The sequence below is a fragment of the Culex pipiens genome, chromosome 2, assembly GCF_016801865.2.
Source record: "Culex pipiens pallens isolate TS chromosome 2, TS_CPP_V2, whole genome shotgun sequence".
NCBI lineage: Eukaryota > Metazoa > Arthropoda > Insecta > Diptera > Culicidae > Culex > Culex pipiens.
Window position 1 is genome coordinate 22,882,809 of NC_068938.1, and position 17,735 is coordinate 22,900,543.

General features: G+C 39.6%; 3 protein-coding genes and 1 pseudogene across 4 annotated transcripts; 2 read left to right on the forward strand and 2 right to left on the reverse strand.

The window, feature by feature from the left end:
• The first annotated feature begins 392 nt into the window (after window positions 1-392).
• LOC120422427 (biotin--protein ligase) lies at window positions 393-2,337 on the forward strand. Of its 2 annotated transcripts, none has more exons than XM_039585844.2 (2): window positions 393-534; window positions 593-2,337. In XM_039585844.2, exon 2 carries the CDS (start codon window positions 709-711, stop codon window positions 2,272-2,274), a length of 1,566 nt encoding a protein of 521 aa, XP_039441778.1. In that variant the 5' UTR covers window positions 393-534; window positions 593-708; the 3' UTR covers window positions 2,275-2,337. The 2 variants fall into 2 exon arrangements, with proteins under 2 accessions (XP_039441778.1, XP_039441777.1); XM_039585843.2 differs by having other exon boundaries at window positions 396-529.
• A 4,251-nt stretch (window positions 2,338-6,588) lies between these two features.
• Window positions 6,589-8,418, reverse strand: LOC120422414 (60S ribosomal protein L34). The gene is made up of 3 exons (XM_039585828.2): window positions 8,336-8,418; window positions 7,914-7,991; window positions 6,589-7,023 (listed from the first exon to the last, which is right to left on the reverse strand). The coding sequence occupies exons 2-3, from the start codon at window positions 7,976-7,978 to the stop codon at window positions 6,684-6,686; spliced, it is 405 nt and encodes a 134-aa protein (XP_039441762.1). The 5' UTR covers window positions 7,979-7,991; window positions 8,336-8,418; the 3' UTR covers window positions 6,589-6,683.
• Window positions 8,419-10,704: 2,286 nt separating this feature from the next.
• LOC120422402 (protein l(2)37Cc) lies at window positions 10,705-12,369 on the reverse strand. Its single transcript, XM_039585819.2, has 3 exons — window positions 12,210-12,369; window positions 11,933-12,040; window positions 10,705-11,870 (listed from the first exon to the last, which is right to left on the reverse strand). Exons 2-3 carry the CDS (start codon window positions 12,018-12,020, stop codon window positions 11,140-11,142), a joined length of 819 nt encoding a protein of 272 aa, XP_039441753.1. The 5' UTR covers window positions 12,021-12,040; window positions 12,210-12,369; the 3' UTR covers window positions 10,705-11,139.
• A 1-nt stretch (window position 12,370) lies between these two features.
• Window positions 12,371-17,702, forward strand: LOC120422398 (nuclear pore complex protein Nup50-like; annotated as a pseudogene).
• The last annotated feature ends 33 nt before the right edge of the window (window positions 17,703-17,735 follow it).

Consider the following 17,735-nt stretch of genomic DNA (forward strand, 5'->3'; position numbering starts at 1 on the left):
ATAAAATTTCTGATTTTTTTCTTTTAATTTAAATTTTTGGATTTTTTTGCAAATAAATTTGATTTTTCATATTTTTGCATTATCAATATTTTTTTTTTCTAAATTATTAAATTTCTTGACTCACAATCGAGATTATTGCGATCGTACTTGTGTCGTAATTTGTCGAAAGTCGATAGTAAAATTTCTGATTTTTTGTAGTTTAAAACTTTAAATAAAATTTGCCTTATCCAAAGTGAAATTTGTCTGAGGCCTTCGGATAATCGAGTCTGCATTGTACCTACTTCGCAAACACCGCAACTCTCTCACACTTTGCTCTCTTTCATACATTTATGTTGACTGTCGTCGTTGTCGTTTTTCTGCTGATTTCTGTCCCTTTCTACCTAACACAAAGTCTTGGTCAGACACGTGTAATGTTTATGTCTGGCTGATTGACCCATTCCGTAGTCATTAGTGAACGCTCTATTTTGTTTGGTGCGACACAAGTCAACAAGCAAAAGTGCTCAAATTGATGGCCAAAACATGTTCAACTGTATGGTAATGTACGAGTTATGTAACTTGACCTCAAACTAAGTCTACATTCTCCCAACTAAAGCCGCCAGAAGCCTAGTGTCGGCAAACCTCCACCGGAAGCAGCTGTTCCAGTACCAACTCAACACGTTCCGATGCCAGCTGGGTCGCCGGATTGACCACAACAACTCCACAACCACCATGTCCAGCAAACCTCCCAACATTCTCGTCTACTCCGAGGTGGAGCCCGTACGCCTCGAACTGATAGCAACTCTTCAGCGCTCTCTGGAACCGGATCGCTACACGGTGTACCCGTTGAGTGCGGAGCAGGTCCGCGGTCGAGCCTGGCCCGATAGTACGGCGGCGCTGATTGTCCACGGCAGGTTGGAGACGTCGCTGGCGGAGGTGTTTGCGGATTACTTTTTGAACGGGGGCAAGTTGCTGGGCGTTTGTTCGGATGTTGTGGGGATGTTTGATTGTGGTGAGGTTGGGGGCGTAACACGGGTCACGAAGCATTTAAGAGATCTGAGGGGTGAGGATCATGAAGTTCAGGTTGAGGTGATTGCTCGTGAAGACACGAGTCGGACTGTGAGTATAATTGCGGTAGATGAACTGAAGACCTGCGGAAGAGCGATCTCAACACAGATCGAGTTTGTCCCATTCGAAGACAACAAGCAGAACCTGGAGATCCTTAAGCACGTCTTATGTACGGAACTTGGAATAAACTTCAGGACATCACACAATGAAGAAGCTCTCTGCTATCAAAGTGCCTTCCTAATTGGTTCAAAAGAGGTTAATCGTAAATTCCTAAGTGGACTCAGCATTCCCAACAAGCTCAAAGTCAGCGATCTCTCTTTGCATTTCTGCTCCAAGTCCGACCTCATCCCAGCAGCGTCCGAATCTCAACTTCCAGTCCTCACAGACCAACCCCCGGAAGACTTCTCCACCCAACTTTTCCACGATTACCTCAAAACCACCAAAATCGGCCGTCTAACCCTGTACCTCCCCCTCGTCACCAGCTCCATGATCATCGTATCGAACGCGACCCTGCCGCACGGCTTCGTCGCGATCCCACGCCGTCAAACGCGCGGAACCGGCCGAAACCGCAACCAGTGGCTCAGCCCGGACGGTTGTGCCATGTTCTCCCTCCAACTGCACGTCCCGCTGGACAGTTCCCTTGGTCAACGACTTCCAATGGTTCAGCACCTGATCGCACTGGGCATCGTGCTGGGGATTCGGAACCAACCCGGGTACGGCGAGCTGGACGTGCGGCTCAAGTGGCCTAACGATGTGTACGCCAACGGGAGGAGCAAGCTGGGCGGGATCATCGTCAACTCGCAGTTGGAGGGAACGCGGGCCGTCGTGAACGTTGGTTGCGGGGTAAATTTGAGTAACTCGACGCCGACGACTTGCGTGAACGATGTGATTGAGGAGTTTAATCGGGAGAGAGGGGAGCGATTGGAAGCGTTGGGGTACGAGCAGCTGTTGGCGCAGATATTCAACGAGATTGAGCGGATATTTGAAGAGGTTCAGCGGGGGAAGGTTGAGGTGCTGTACGATTTGTACAGGAGGTATTGGTTGCACGAAGGACAGAGTGTAACGATTCGGGATAGAGATGGGCTGGACGTTACCGGAACGGTTGCCGGTATCGACGAGTACGGATATTTGCTGGTGAAGGTGGATGGAGCTGGGGAGCCGATTTGTGTCCATCCGGACGGGAATAGTTTCGACATGATGAAGGGATTGATCATTCCAAAGTACTGCTAGGTTAAGTGTTGACTATTTTTATGATGTTTTGTTTGACATTTTCTAATAAAGACATATATTTCATAACTTCTCTTATACTTTTAAAAAAAGAACTTAGCTCATAAGCCGATATTGTTGGTCACAGCAAATATATGAAAAAAAAAAACAGGAATTTAAAATTTTATGGTTTTTTTAATTGTCGAAATTTGTTATTGGATTGTTTATTTGTAAGTCTGTAACTTTGGCAAAATTAAATTTCAAAACTCTAAATGCATCTGAAAGAGCTGAAAATGCAACAAAATGAGAGGTGAAGCATCCCAATATTGGTTAAATCTAAATCATTTTATGAGTTAAACTGCCTTACCCAATGCGGAATTAGGTTTAACGCCGTGATGTCATTTGATAGATCGTGTGCACTGTTTACATGGTCCATGTCCATGTCCATGTTAACAGTGCACTCCTTTCTAACCTCTAAATCGAGTCGGCGTAAAACCTAATGGAACTCCTTTATTTTTATTTTTTTTACTAAAATGCAAATAATTTCTTTTCGATTTAACCAATTGGGAAGCTTTACCCTTCATTTTGTTGCATTTTTTAAGCACGTTCAGATGCATTTTGAATTTTGAAATTTGATTGAATTTTGCGTCATTTTTAAACCTGATTTTCCCCACTTTCCGTTGACCTAGAATGCTCTTAATGGCCCAGATGTTAATTTTATTATTTTGTTAAATATTTTTGATTTCTATGTATTTAATTGGAATTTATAACCTTTTTTTGGTATTTTTTGAGATTTTTTTTTGTGTCCATGTGTAAAAATGGAAGCTTCAGCAATATACCTACTGAAAACTTCGATTTTAATTCCACACCGGATCAAATCATACTCCTTGACAAAACAAGCATCAAACCTATGATATTATGACGAAGCCTATTTTCTGTTTGATTTATTTACTTTTAAATTTGTAGAATTCTTTGAAATTTTTATTTCTTTTTTAATTTTTTGAGACGATTGTTTATTTTTGGATTTTTTTTTTGTTGTCTGTTAGATTTTTCTTTTATTTTAGATTTTTTTTTATTTACTTTTCTTTTTGTTACTTTGATTTTTGTAATATTTTAAAATTATTGCTTTCTTTTAGAGCTGTTTTTGAAATTTCCTTTTTTTTATTTTCTCTTAATTTTTATGATTTTTTTTTTACGTTTATTTTTTGTATTTGTATCATAATTTTGTTTTGCCTTCCTCAATGAGATAAGGCTATAATCCTGCTCTAAAATTGAACTATTTATTTAAAGCTCGAAAACCCACCTTGATGTATACATATCGACTCAGAATCGAAAACTGAACAAATGTCTGTGTGTATGTGTGTGTGTATGTGGGTGTGTATGTGTGTGGGTATTTGTGTGTGTATGTGACCAATAATGTCACTCAGTTTTCTCAGCACTGGCAGAACCGATTTTGACCAAACCAGTCGCTTTCGACTTGGTTTAGGGTCCCATACGGTGCTATTGAATTGTTTGAAGTTTTGATAAGTAGTTCAAAAGTTATGTATAAAAATGTGTTTTCGCATATTTTAGGAAGTTGAATAAATAGCAGTTAACTGAACCAAACATCATCATGTTATACATCGTTAGTTAGGTAATTGAAAGACCTTTCCAACGAGTCCAAAACATTGGTAATCTGGTAACCCTGTCTCGAGTTCTGACCACTTAAGTAATATTTATGTACTTTTTTGTAGCTGGATCTCACTTAAATGTATGTAAACAATGTCCGGATCCATCATCCGACCCACCGATGGTTAGGTTATCTAAAGACCTTTCCAACGAATCTAAAACATTGAGGATCTGGCAACCCTGTCTCGAGTTCTGACCACTGAAGTGATGGGATTGCCTCAAAAGGCCGAAACTCAAAAGGCAGAATCTCGGAAGGCCGAAATTCAAAAGGCCGAATGTCTGGAAAGGCAGAATGAAATTCAGAATTTTGTTCATATTTTCACGATTTTCATTGATTATGATGTTCGAAAATACAGTAAGCTAAAGAACTGTGTTCTTTTTTTGTAATTTTAAGCAAAATAAGTACATAATGAGTTCATTCTGTTTATCTTTACCGATCATATTGGTACCATGCATACAAGTGAGTAGAGTAGAAGGATTAAAGCATTTCAAAAGTGTTTCAATCTTGTTGTTTATTGAATTACCGGAATTTGACCATTCGTCACCAAGTACTTAAATAAATTCAAATAATTACAATCATTTTTTTGCGCAAAATAAATAGAAACTTTAAAAATTTAGCTAGCAGCAATGCTAGAAAGTTATGCCTTCTTTATTTCGAAACCAATTTTTGTTACATAACTAAGTTTTATAAAAATAATAATCGCAAACCGCGCCCGAAAAGGCGGAAACGCATTACAAACGAAGTAAAAAAGTATAAAAATTGAAATTACGAGCCATGTTTTCAACATTTCAATGAAAAAAGTGTTTTAAATTGCATTATACACCTGTCCAGTTGTTTTGCCATCATTAGTTTCCAAAATATCACCTATTCACGAAAATTTTATTTTTTGCGAAAATTTTTTTTTTTGCGGTGCTGTACATTGGAATTTCATATAAAATCAAAACATGTTTAAACAAACCCCAACATGCTTAATATGATTATCAATGCAGAAAAATGCATTTTAGATTGTTTTCAGTTTGACTTCTATTTTCATGGAAATTTTGAAGTTTTTTGGAAAAAATTTTTTTTTGCCCCCTGATCTTCAGACCAATTTTGAAGGGGGGAGGGCGACATAAACTTTGAAAAATATTTGCAACGGCCTTACTGAGATAAGGCTATAAAATCATTCAATAAATGAACTTTTTATTTAGACCTCCTAGCCCTACCTTTATTTGTACATATCGACTCAGAATCACCATCTGAGCAAATGTCTGTGTGTTTGGCTGTATGTAGACATGTGTACAATGTGAATCAATGTCACTGGAATATCTCGTCACTGGCTGAGCCGATTTTGACCGTATCATTCGTTTCGTCTTGGGGTCCCATAAGTCCCTAATGAAATTTATAAGATTTAGTAAAGCACATCAAAAGTTATGCTTAAAAAACTGCTGCATATAAATTTCACAATTTGCAAAAAAGGGTGGTTTTTAAATGAAAATTTGCCATATTATATATTTTCAGAAAGGTTCTGAAATGACCTTTCTTGTGGATTAAGAATTTTTCAGATCTGACTTACCTATCTAAAATTACAAGCAGTTTAAAAAATTGGTCTGAATTGACATAACCTCAATCTATTTCCCAACAGGTTTTTTCAATTTTTTTTGTTTAATAAAATTCGATTGTGGTTCAGTTCAATATATGAAAAATGACAGTCGATGATCGACCAACAGGGTGAGGAAGGCATCAACCACCTGAAGGTGGATTAAGCAACTTTTTTTTCTAATGTTATTTTTTTTCTTTTTTACACAGAGTATGTTTTTTTTTTAATTTGACATAAAATTTGCAATGGCCTTGATGTTTTGAATTGTTTTAATTTTTGTTTTCTTTTATTTTTCGTTTCTTCAAATACTTTGGATTTAAAATTTGTGATGTATTTATTTTATTATTTATTTATTAATTTTAAACTTTCTGAATTGTTCAATTTGTAATTTTTAAATTTGTTGGTGTTTTTCAACTTTTTTATTTAATTGTTTTTTTTTAGTTTCTAAATTCATGAACTCTCGGATAATTTGCAATGCAGTCCAGGCTCGTTTTTCCGCAGGTTTGTTTTGGACTTCCGATAATCGAATCATGAAGAAAACAAATGTTTTGTTTTTTTTTCTTACTCTTAACATAAAATCCTAATTCTGCGACCCATTTTGACCGCTATCTTGAATTTAAAAATTCTAAACCACTTTAGAGTAGGACCAGTCAACTCAATCGGAATTCTGTAACGGAATTCAATTTAAATCGTTTACGAATTTCGTTTCAAACGCAACAACCGATTCCTTGTGCGTTCTACTATTAAAAATAAGAAAAAAAAATCGTTATTCGATTATCCGAAGTGAAATTTTGCCGAGGCCTTCGGATAATCGAGCCTGGACTGTACGTAACAGTCATCGGGAATTTGGCACTCTTTTGATTTTTTCTCTGAAACAAATAAAATTTTCAATGTTTTTCAATAAAAAGCAGGACAAGCAGATTGATCGAAAAACGGCTTTGTTTACAACTGACGCTAAGAATCTTTTGAAAACTAACAAATCAGAGAAATAAATCAAGATAAACTGGAATTGCTACGGCGTCAATCCAGATTTTGATCTCTGCAGGATTTCGGACAATCGAAAACAGCGCGCCGACTTACCATCGATAGATCCAGCTTTTAAACTTCCAGTTTATTGATTTTGTTTTGTAGCAGTTTGGAGTGTTCTTATAAATTAAACATCAGCTTCCCCCAATCCCGGCGCGTTTACTTGCTCTTGGCGGCGGCGGCCTCGGCCTTGGCCGGTGCCTTCGGGATCTTCGGCGGCTTGCTGACGGGCTTGCCGAGCTGCTGGGCCTTCAGCACCTTGACGACCTTCTGCTCGTCGATCAGGAAGGCGCGGATGATGCGCTCGCGCAGACAGCGGTGGCACAGGACTCCGCCGAAGGTGCGCGTCACCGTCTTGAGGCGGCGGCACATGCGCGGACGCTCGCTCGGGCGGGACGGCTTAATGCCGCTCAGCTTCTCCTTGCACTGGCCACATTTCGGCACGGTGCGCTGCTTCTTCACGTACAGGTAGACCAGCCGGCCGCCGGGCGTGCGGACACTGGAAGAGGAGGGAGGGGAGGGGCGAATTACAATGTGAATTTTTTGGAAGGGATTCCTTAAGTAGGTTTGAAAATTGAAAGCAAGTGTGACACTCGATGGAAGTATCGAATCTTTACGGGGTACGAAAGAATCAATAGGCAAAAGAATGTCCTGATTTGCTCTAGCACAATTTGTAGCACTGTAAATCGAGGGATTCGTTGAACAATGGTAGCAAAAATTGTGCAGCTTCAAGAAGTTAACAAGTGGTTTCAAAGAGAATTCGGCTGTAACACTCGATGGAAGTATCGAATCTTCACGGTTCAACGAAGAATCAATAGGCAAAAGAGTGCTCTTGGCGAGTTGTTCTAGCGCAATTTGTAGCATTGTAAAACTAGCGAGAATCGTTGAACAATGGTAGCAAAAATTGCGCGTAAATTAGATTCGAAGATCAATCGTAGGCAAGTCACAGATTTTGTTCTTCTTTTAATGTTTAAATACTTTTTCATGAATATTTATCATTATCTAAATCAAGATTATTAAGCTAGTTTCCAAGAAATTTTACTTTTTTCTGTTTTATTATAGTAATAGTAGCTTGTTTACGATTAACTTTCAAATCTTTCTAAATTTCCACTTAATTCTCATAAGATTCAGTAAAACAGCTATAATCTACAAGGTAATCTAAACCAGCCACGACAAATCTGCTTCACAATTTTTCTGTAATATCCGATGGAAGTGCTGGCACCCGATGGCCACTGCGTGTGGCCCAGGTCCAACAGGCAAAGGGATATCACTGGCGGGTTTTCTCTTGCACAAATAGTAGCATCACAAAGTCACTTTTGCGAACTTTCCAATGGTAGCAAACATTGTGCGTAATTCGTGGAAATGTTCCGGAACCAGTAAGATACTTACACACGTCGCTTGTTGGACTTGGTGTTGTACGACAGGCGTCGTCGCAGGGTCAATCGCTGGACCATCTTGGTGAATTAGCTAAAACGAAAAGTTAGAGTCATTAACTATTTCAAGCAATCATTCCTGCTGGTGAAATTTCGCGCAATCGTATCGCTGGGCCCCGCGGGAAACCTAAACCGATTCCCTCCCTCCAAACCGGAAACACAAACATCAACGATCAAAACATTGTTGACCGCGGTCGGAACGCGAGGTTAGGCGGAACGTCAACAAAATCTTCCAACCGCTCAAAAAGCACTAATTTCTTAGTTTCTCGTCGAAATTCCTTCTGCAAGCGATTCCCCGGGACGTCAGCGATACATTTGCGAGATATTCCGCCACTTTCAGGCACAAAAACACCGGTTTTTACGCGAAATTTTGCGCACCTTTGACAAAATGTGTCTACTTTATCGAAACTAAAGTGACGGAAAGAACTTCTTGTTTTTCTTCGCCGTATGCTTTTTCTTTTTTGCCCGGAAACACAAACTGTCAAAATGGTTTTGGCGTCGCCTGGTGGTCAAACCGAAAAGCTCCCGTCGAAAAACTGCCCGCATGTAGGCAACCCGGCACTGCAAGGTGGTATCTTTTGAAGAAGTTTATTCGGCTATTTTGCCGTGCAGTGCAGGTTGTCTACATGCGGGCTTTTTGGGGAGCAGCTTCCCACGGAGTTGACTTGCAGAGACCCATGTGGTGTATTGAGAAATCTCTGTAAACAAACCAAATAAATATCTGTATACAGACTTTTCATAATTTTATGTGAAAACCCCGTTTTGACGTAGAATAACGTGCCACCACCCAGTCAAATCAATCCGAATTCTGAAACGGAATCTATTAGAATCGTAAACAAATTCCGCTTCAAACGCAACAACCGGTTCGAACACGGAATCGGTTGTTGCGTTTGAAACGGAATTTGTATACGATTCTAATTAGATTCCGTTTCAGAATTCGGATTGAGTTAACTGGGCAGGAACGAATTTCTCGAGCATTTACTGCCGTTCTACGCATAATTGTCCCATGTTCAAAAAAGAGCAACTCTCGATTAAATTTTCAAAAGGCCCTATCTGCATAGGAAACCCATGAGGGATAGGTTGTTTTGAAAATTTAATCTAGAACTGAGAAAAACGCGATTGAAATTTTTCGACCGTTTTTTATGTTTCTACGCATAATTGTCCCGTGGGTTCCTATCCGCCCAATATGTCCCTATTTGGCCCAGTTAGTAGTTTATCACTTCTACTTTTGATCCTCTTGCTATACAATAGGTTAACAGGACATAATGCTTCGATAAACCAATGATTCTATAGATACAGTAGTTGTTCGGTAACTGGGCTGAACGAAAAATAACGAGGGGACTAGCGATGCATAATATTTATTTGATGAAATATAAAAATGAAAGTTACTCAAATTTGTTTACAATGATTACTTTTCATATTTCTTTAATTGTGTCTTGAAATTACATAAAAGTTTGAAAACAGTTTTTTTTTTGTTGACCATGATTTTTGCATCCATTAACCCCTCGGTGATTTCGGTTTGTTTTGGTTTTTTGACGTTTGTCTGCTTTTTAACTGGGCTACAGCCCAGTTATCGAGCGCCCAGTTAAAAAGCAGCCCAGTTAAACAACGCCCAGTTACCGAACAACTACTGTATATGAAAGAAAATACTTGGTGGGATAATTATGCGTAGAAGTTTAACAATGGAACAAACAGACTTGGTGTTGTTTTTAATGAGTTTCCGAACAAAGTACCAGATTTTATGTGTTTTTCTTAAAGTACCCATCAGACTAAACTTAAAAATGTCATAAAGTCAAAATCGAGGTCAAAATCGTCCATAACTGACATGGGACAATTATGCGTAGAACGGCAGTTTATGACGGCATTATTTATTTTTTATTTTTGAGTGAATTTTAATATTCGAAGTTAAAACTCATTTAAAGTGGCGACTGGGACGACTGCCATCATTACTGCCATCAACTATAAATAAAATTTGTACAAGCGTTAAGAAAAATATTTTAAAAATCTAAAATTAAAAAATCAAGTGTTCAAAAATTTTAAAGTTTAAATAGGTATTTTGAAAATTTCGAAGGAATTTCAACTGAAAAAAATATAAAATTATTTAAATTTAGATATTTTATAACTAAAAAAATAAAGCTCAATAATAATAAATTTCAAAATCAGAAATCTAAGAATTTGAATTTTTTTAAAACAGTTCGTCAAAATTTCTATTTCATATGAGAATTTCTAGAGTTTTTTTAGGTCCTATAAATATAAAAAAATGGTAGCTTATAGGACCTTTAAAAAAACTTGATTTAATACTTTTAATTTAAATTTGAGTTTCTAACCAAAAATATAACTCCAAAAATATCTATCTTTTGTAATTTGAGGTGGCGCCGAAAAGGTGGCATTTAATTTTTTTTCAAATTAAGAATTAAAAAATGTAAGTATTAAAGAATTTAAGAGTTTGAGGATTTCATGATTTAATTCCAGAATTGTTGTATTTAAGAATTTTTTGTTCTTGTTTTGAATTTATGAATCTAAACATTTATGAGTTTAAAAATTGGAGATTTTTTGAAAATTGGAATTTAGAGATCTGAGAATTTAGAAAAAAAAATATTTAATAAATAATACGCAGCTCAAAAGGAAAGAGGTCAAGAAACAGCATTACGAACAGCATCCTTCACCATCTCTTGCATTTAAAAATTTCTTTTATATGTTTTAAGTTGTTAAGAACCGTGATATTATTTTCTAAAATTTTACAACACTTCTTTACGATTTTCATCCTTTTCGTTTATTTTCTCCACCCAAACTCGCATTGTACAACAATGCAAGTTGAGTGATGATAACTCTAACTTAGAAAAACAGAATGCCTGGTATAAAATAAATGGTTTCACTCCGGTCCCTTTTGTTAACCGTCTCCATATCGTGCCAAATTGTTGGTTAATGCTTCCGGAAAATGCAATTTTTGTTCAACTGTTTTTAGTGAGAGGGGATATTATTGTAACAAAACTGCGCGTCAAATAATAACAACAGTCGCGTGTGTGTGTTTTTGGGTTTTTCCTCAAAACGCTTCCAGATAATGGACCAAATGGAATCGTCCGCTTTTCTTTTCCCCCAAACTGACTAAAACAAATTCAAACTCTCTGCTGTCTACGATCTACTTAAAGAAATGCTTTTGTCCACCGACACGAATCCCGAATCTACTGTGGCAGGCTGAGCAGCGTCGTCTGGCCGGCCGGCAGGTACGACACGCCCCGGGATCGGCTCATCTGGTACGCGATATCTTCAGCGGCCTCAATTCTTCGCAGCTCAACCAGACCGTCTCCGCTGTCGCCGAACGACTTGGCCAACAGCGCGGCAGCTTCGGCGTCACCCTCGGCCGAAACGATCGCGGCCTGCTTCATCTGTTCCGCCTTCTCGACCATGAAGCGAGCCTTTTCCGCCTCCTGCTGCGCGACCTGCTTCATTTCGACGGCCTGCGTGAACTCCTTGCCGAAGGTCAGATGCGTGATCGAGATATCGTCCAGGATGACGCCGAACTGGGCCGCACGTTCGGTCAGATCGTCCGACACCTTCTGCGAAACCATCTCACGCTGCGTGATCAACTCACCGGCGTCGAACTGGGCCACCACGGCCTTCAACACCTCCGTCGTAATCGACGGCAGCACACGCTCGTCGTAATCCTGACCCAGGATGGTGTAAATCTTCGGCAGCTGGTCCGGCACCGGTCGGAACAGAATACGCAGCGTGATGTTCACGTTCTGCAAATCCTTACTGCCGGTCACCACCGGAACGTTTCTCGGCTGCGACCGGATGTCGAAGATGACTGGCCGCTGAACCCACGGCACGAAGAAGTGCGTGCCCTCGCCGGAGACCGTCTGCTTGACGCCGGTAAAGCGATCGAAGATGACCGCCCGGTGGCCACCGTCGACTAAAACAAGAACATTCATTTTAGTAATTTATACAAGCACCCGGAACATGGCAACAACAAACCATTATATAACGCCGAGTTGACGACTCCGCCGACGATTGCGACGCCCAGACCGAGCTGGCCGATTCGGTTCAGGAACTGGGTGGCCATTGCTGCTGATGTGGTTTAGTCTGCGGGAAAAAAAATCGACCGATTTCACCGTATTTACATCGGTTTACAACAATATTTCGTCAGAATTTGCAAGAGTGAGGTTAGGTTTAAAAAATTACAACAAGATTCGTCGAACCTCGATAAAAACACGACAACTCGCCTGTTTTATCCAATTAAACCGATACTCACCTTGCAAGGATTGAAGTAAACGTGTTTTAATGCAATAAATGCAACGAAATTGTGCCGGCTTCTTGTAAATCTTTGCGTAACACCGAAAAGGTGTGTAAACCGTGCTTGTGGCTGATCTTTTCTGATTAAAACTTTGACGTTTTGTGGGGCAATTTTGACACATGCGAGATTTTTCGGTGAGTTCCCAATATTTACATGATTGAGTTCTCAAATTGCAGGGTTGTTTTGGGGAGGTACTAGAATGGAAAGTTTTGTTGAAAATCGAAAAGCTGAGTACGAAGCTAGGTCGCGGCCAAGAAAATTCTAAAATTCTAAAATTCTAAAATTCTAAAATTCTAAAATACTCAAATACATTCCATTACTAAAATACTAAAATACGAAAATACTAAAATACTAAAATACGAAAATACTAAATTACAAAAATACTAAAATAGGGACTTTTATATATTTTTACAAACAGTTGTATGCCAGAGAACCATTTCTGATCACCGTTTTTTTCAAACGAAAAAAATAATTAATGAAATACTACAAATCGACATTTTGCGATGGACCAACTATAGCCCCCTTATTGAGCTGTCAAACAAGATACTTTCCGATAGCTGGGATCAAAACATTCGCAAATTAATTTAAAAATCAATTTTAAACTTTTTGTTTGTGTACAACGAGACATTGTGCTCAGAAAAATATGCCTAATTGGGTACTAAAGCCCTATGTCAATTTTTATGTACAACGGTAAAAAAACACGATTAAAAACCATTTCTGATCACTTTTTTTCATTTTAATGCAAAAAAAAAAATTGACAAGACAACATTTTTTCGATGGATCAACTATGGTCCCCTTGGAACGAGCTGTCAAGTAGGAACTTTTCTGTCAAGAAGGACCGCGAGGATAATTTTTCAAAATTGATTTAAAAATCCATTTTAAACCTCGTTTTAAACTCTTTGTAGTCGTACAAAGGGTCATTGTACTCAGAAAAATAAGCTTTATCGCTGTAAACAATAATATCAGCAATCTAAGCTTAATTTTAGGACCCAATTTGGGCGCATAACTAGGCGCATTAGCATTTTGACAGCCAGAACTTTTTTTTAGCAAATTTCAAGCCAACAGGTAACTATTTAACAAAACCCGCAGTGTTACAAAGTTGCTGGGAAGGCCAGCTATTGTTGAGGATCTCGAGTTTTTTTTGAAAATAATACTTGTTTTCTCGGAATTTACAAAATAGTTCCAGCTGTCAAAATGCTTATCCGCCTTTTTCTCGTATTGCTCCAGAAATTCATTCGTTTATACAAAATTGGATTATTCGAAGGTTTCTTTAGAGACTTCAGATAATCATATAATTAAAAATATATAATTTTTTTTAAGTGAAATTTATGTTCAGCGACCCTAAATTAGGCCGTTGCAAATGTTTTTTGAAGTTTATGTCCCTCGACTCTGATCGGGATCGAAGGGGGTTGATTAAACCCAGGAAAATGCATTTCTAATTGTTTTCAGTTGGTTAAATTTCTATTTCCTTTAAAATTTTGATGTTTTTGAAAAAAAATTGCCCCCTGATTTTTCGAACCGATTTTGAAGGGGGGGCGGGCGACATAAACTTTAAAAAATATTTGCAACGGCCTCAATTCAACGAAAACTTAGTGAAATTCACCCAGATCTGAGTTAAGTTCACTCATATAAAAGGGGCATACACATATCTGAGTAGGTTCAGTTTTGACGAATATGCGATATTTTAGGTTTAAGACCTCGGTAGAGACCAAAAATCTCTTGATTTGATTATCCAATGTGGAATAATTTTGGTGAGGATTAAAAAAAACAAGTACACTGAAATAAATATCATGATAAAATTTAAATGCAAGCTGCACATACTCGAGTCACACATGCGTCTTATAATAACCATGACGTATCAATATATGCTCCGTATGAGGGAACAATAAAATTAAATTGAAAGCCTAATATATATTATATGCATGTTGCACATAACCGATTTTGATTTATGTGTGATGATTCTTATGTGCCTTACAAGTGCGTTTTGTGAGCATCGCATATAAACTGCATGTGTTGACTATCATGGATTTTTGCAGTATGCTTTAACACATGGAAAGTATATGCAATGCTCATAAGGCTTTCTAGTCAGAAATTTACCAACACATTCAAAGTATGTTTACATTACAGCTGGACGTTTGTTTGCATCAGGTTTCCTATCTCTTTCTGGTTTTTTTGACTGGCCGCCAGATATGTCAGCAAACATATACGAGCCTTGGTAAGGGCTGCATTCAAAAATGTTAATCCTTGCGTTTTAAGTATTATTTTATTATTATTTTTAAATTCAATTAAACAATTTAACAGAGTGTTACATATCGACGGTAACATCTCAAAAGGCATCATGTACATTTTGACACTTTCTGGGTTATTGCATACAGGCCTGCAAAAAGTTTCCAACCCAGCGTACACATGAAGCAAACCAAAATGTCTGTTCACTGCTAGCATGTGACTGAAAGCCTACTGTGTCTATTCAACCACTGCCGCCTGACTTGTGCCGGTCGGCTGCTGGAGAATGAGAGACGTGAAAAAATGAGCTACACTCACTCAATTCGTGTCATCTGACTGACTCGTAAAATCCTCTTTAAACACTATTTTGACAATTTTCAAAACGTTGAATGGTTGTAGACTGTGCAAAACACTTAAAACAACCATAACTTATATTCAAAATTACATTTCCACGCATAAATACGAACTTTTTGTGTAAAAACTTGTTTCTTTATGTGTGTGCGTGCAACGTCGAATGAGCGTTGGTCGACTACTGCCTCGCATTGCAGCTGCTCAATGAGCTAGGGCACTCACGACTGCGCCGGGTTTGTTTATGTCACGGTTTTGCGGTTCATTGAATGGATCTCAAAAATTCGTGTCAGCGTCGCCGATTTTCGAGTCATGACCCCTGACCGAGGGGCGAGACACAAGCCCTAATTGATTAAAAATAATCGTTTAGTTGATTAGAATTTTCAATTAGTTGATTAGGATTATCGCTAATCAATTAGCGTATTCCTACCCTTCAATTTTTTTCTTGGGCTGACGGTCAAACGTCAAAACATCAAAACAAAACAAACGTAAAGCAAACGTTTGGAAATTGAAGTGGCCAACCTGGTTCGGAACGAAGTCTACGTGTGGTCTTCTTCCGGCCGACCGCAGTCACGGCTTCGAGAACTCAGAGGATACTTGCCCCGTCAGGAACTGGAACGAGTCGCCGGCATAGATTCCGCAGGCAGCAGTGTATCGTCGTTGGTGTTTGGTGCGTTCAAGGGATTCGCCGGGGTGACGTAGACACCGGCGTTTTAACCGGCCGAGGGAGGAGCCAGTCCATTTTCGCTTTCGCGGTGGCCACGACGTCCGCGCTGGGAGCCAGCATCTAGCAAGTCTTTTTCGGAAGCCCGCCGAAGGAGGACACACAGGCTCCGCCGGCAAGGGCAACCGGGATGAGGAGTATGCTGCCAACGTGAAGGCGCTCAATCTGGTCGTGGCCACTTGGATTTCGGAGATGGTCAGGGAGAATCCGAGGTGTAAGCTGACGCCGATCTTCAAAATCACGAAAAGTATCTAGATGAGATCAAGGTAAAGAAGGGTAACAGCTAGGTGGACACAAAGGAGTCAACGGCCGCAAAGCCACCCACTAGCAGATTCACGTTTGGAAGCGACGCACCAGTGACAAACGACAAACGACAAACAAGGCCGCGGCACCGACTCCAGCGGCAGCCAAACCATTCAACTTTGGGTTTGGCTCGACAAGTTCCACGACCGGAACCATCCTCAGCTTCCCCAACGTGGCCAAACCCACCGCAGACAATAAGCCGGACAAAGGCCACCGCCAATAACGACTGGGACGAACCGACCAAGGTGGAGTTCACGCCGGTCAAGGAAAAGGACAGCATCTTCCCTAAGCGGTGCAAACTGTTCGTCAAAGCCGGACCGTGGCATCGGAACGCTGCACATCCAAGAGGTGGGCCCTGGTGCGGGCTGACACCAGCATCGGCCAGATTTTACTTAACATCATTCTTAAACAGGCGGTACCGGTGCAGGGGATGGGCAAGAACAACGTCATGATGGTGTGCATTCCGGAGATGAAACCACCGCCGACGTCGGTGCTGCTGCGGGTCAAGACCGGCGAGGAGGCCGACGAGCTGTATGAAACGCTGATCAAGCAAAACAACTAAGGGTTGAAAATTTGTTTAATGTTTCACTAAATAGGAATTAATCTTAATTTGAAATAAATAAATAAATAGAAAAATGTTCCCATGTAAAAGACATTATTCGGACGTGGAGCCCACGGTCATGCTACTGTGTCATGTGATCCCACATTCACTTCTACGACGGTCATCACAACCGCAGAACCTTCTCCACCAAACCTTCACAGAAAAACGATCTACGTGCAGATCCGCTTTCATCCGGCGCGTCAACGCCTGGACGATTTCTAGAAGAAATCCATCGAAACGCAAACAATGACCTTGCAGACGAGTCACCTCCACCACACCAGCACCACGCTGCGGTACATCCACCGGCCTTTTGATCAAGGGCGAGATCAAAAAGTCGGTTGTCACCGGAACAGAATCGCAGCAGTAGAACTTGCCATTCGGGCTGATGAGGACGATGAGACGCCGAAGACAAACCGACATCGGTGGCTTGGAGAATGCCAAACAGGTCTCCCGACGACAATAAAGGCGTCCATTTCGGAGCCGGAGTCCTTATTGCCCCTTCAATTAAGACCTTCTTGGACAAGGCAGCGCTTGAGGAAGAGAGACAGGCGGGAGTTTGGCAGCGGTAGTACACGCACGGAAATTATGTTAGTTTGAATCAACAAACCTGTTTGTTAGAAACACATATCTTGGTTTATGAAAGCAACAAACCAATTTAATAAATTTAACAATCGCATATTATTGATTCCACAAACATTTTGTCAGTTTGGCAAACATGTTTGTTGCCTTTGATTTGATTTTTCTCAACGTGTACTGAAAATTTTGAGTGTATATTTTTCACCCTCACTGAATTATAAAGATGGCCGAAGTGAAAAAGGACGCGAAATGTTTTCTTTGTACGGCTTTAAAAAAATAATGCCGAAGAATGTGGCAAGGTCGTAAGTATTTATTATCTTCAGCATTGAATATTGACAATAATGTGTTTTTCTTGTTTAACCAATTTGTGATTGTCGCGAATCAAATATAGGATTACTGGTCCAGTTCCGGCGAAGCTTCCTGGTTTCCTGCTGTTATCAGGTTAGAGGTCTTTTTTTATTTTAACAAAATGTTACTTTGATCAAATAATGCCACATTGAACTATGCTCAAGGATGTTTATTCTAAAATATTTGCATATTTTTTCATTATTTTTCTCACATTAGATGACGTGACACCATGGAGTGAGTGGAGGATTTTCTTGGCTGCAGGTGCTGGACAACAGTGTTATTAGTGGAATATCGAGTGATTATTTTCTTTAAATTTTAATGTAAAATGCATACTGTGCAAAAAATAAATAAATAGAACATA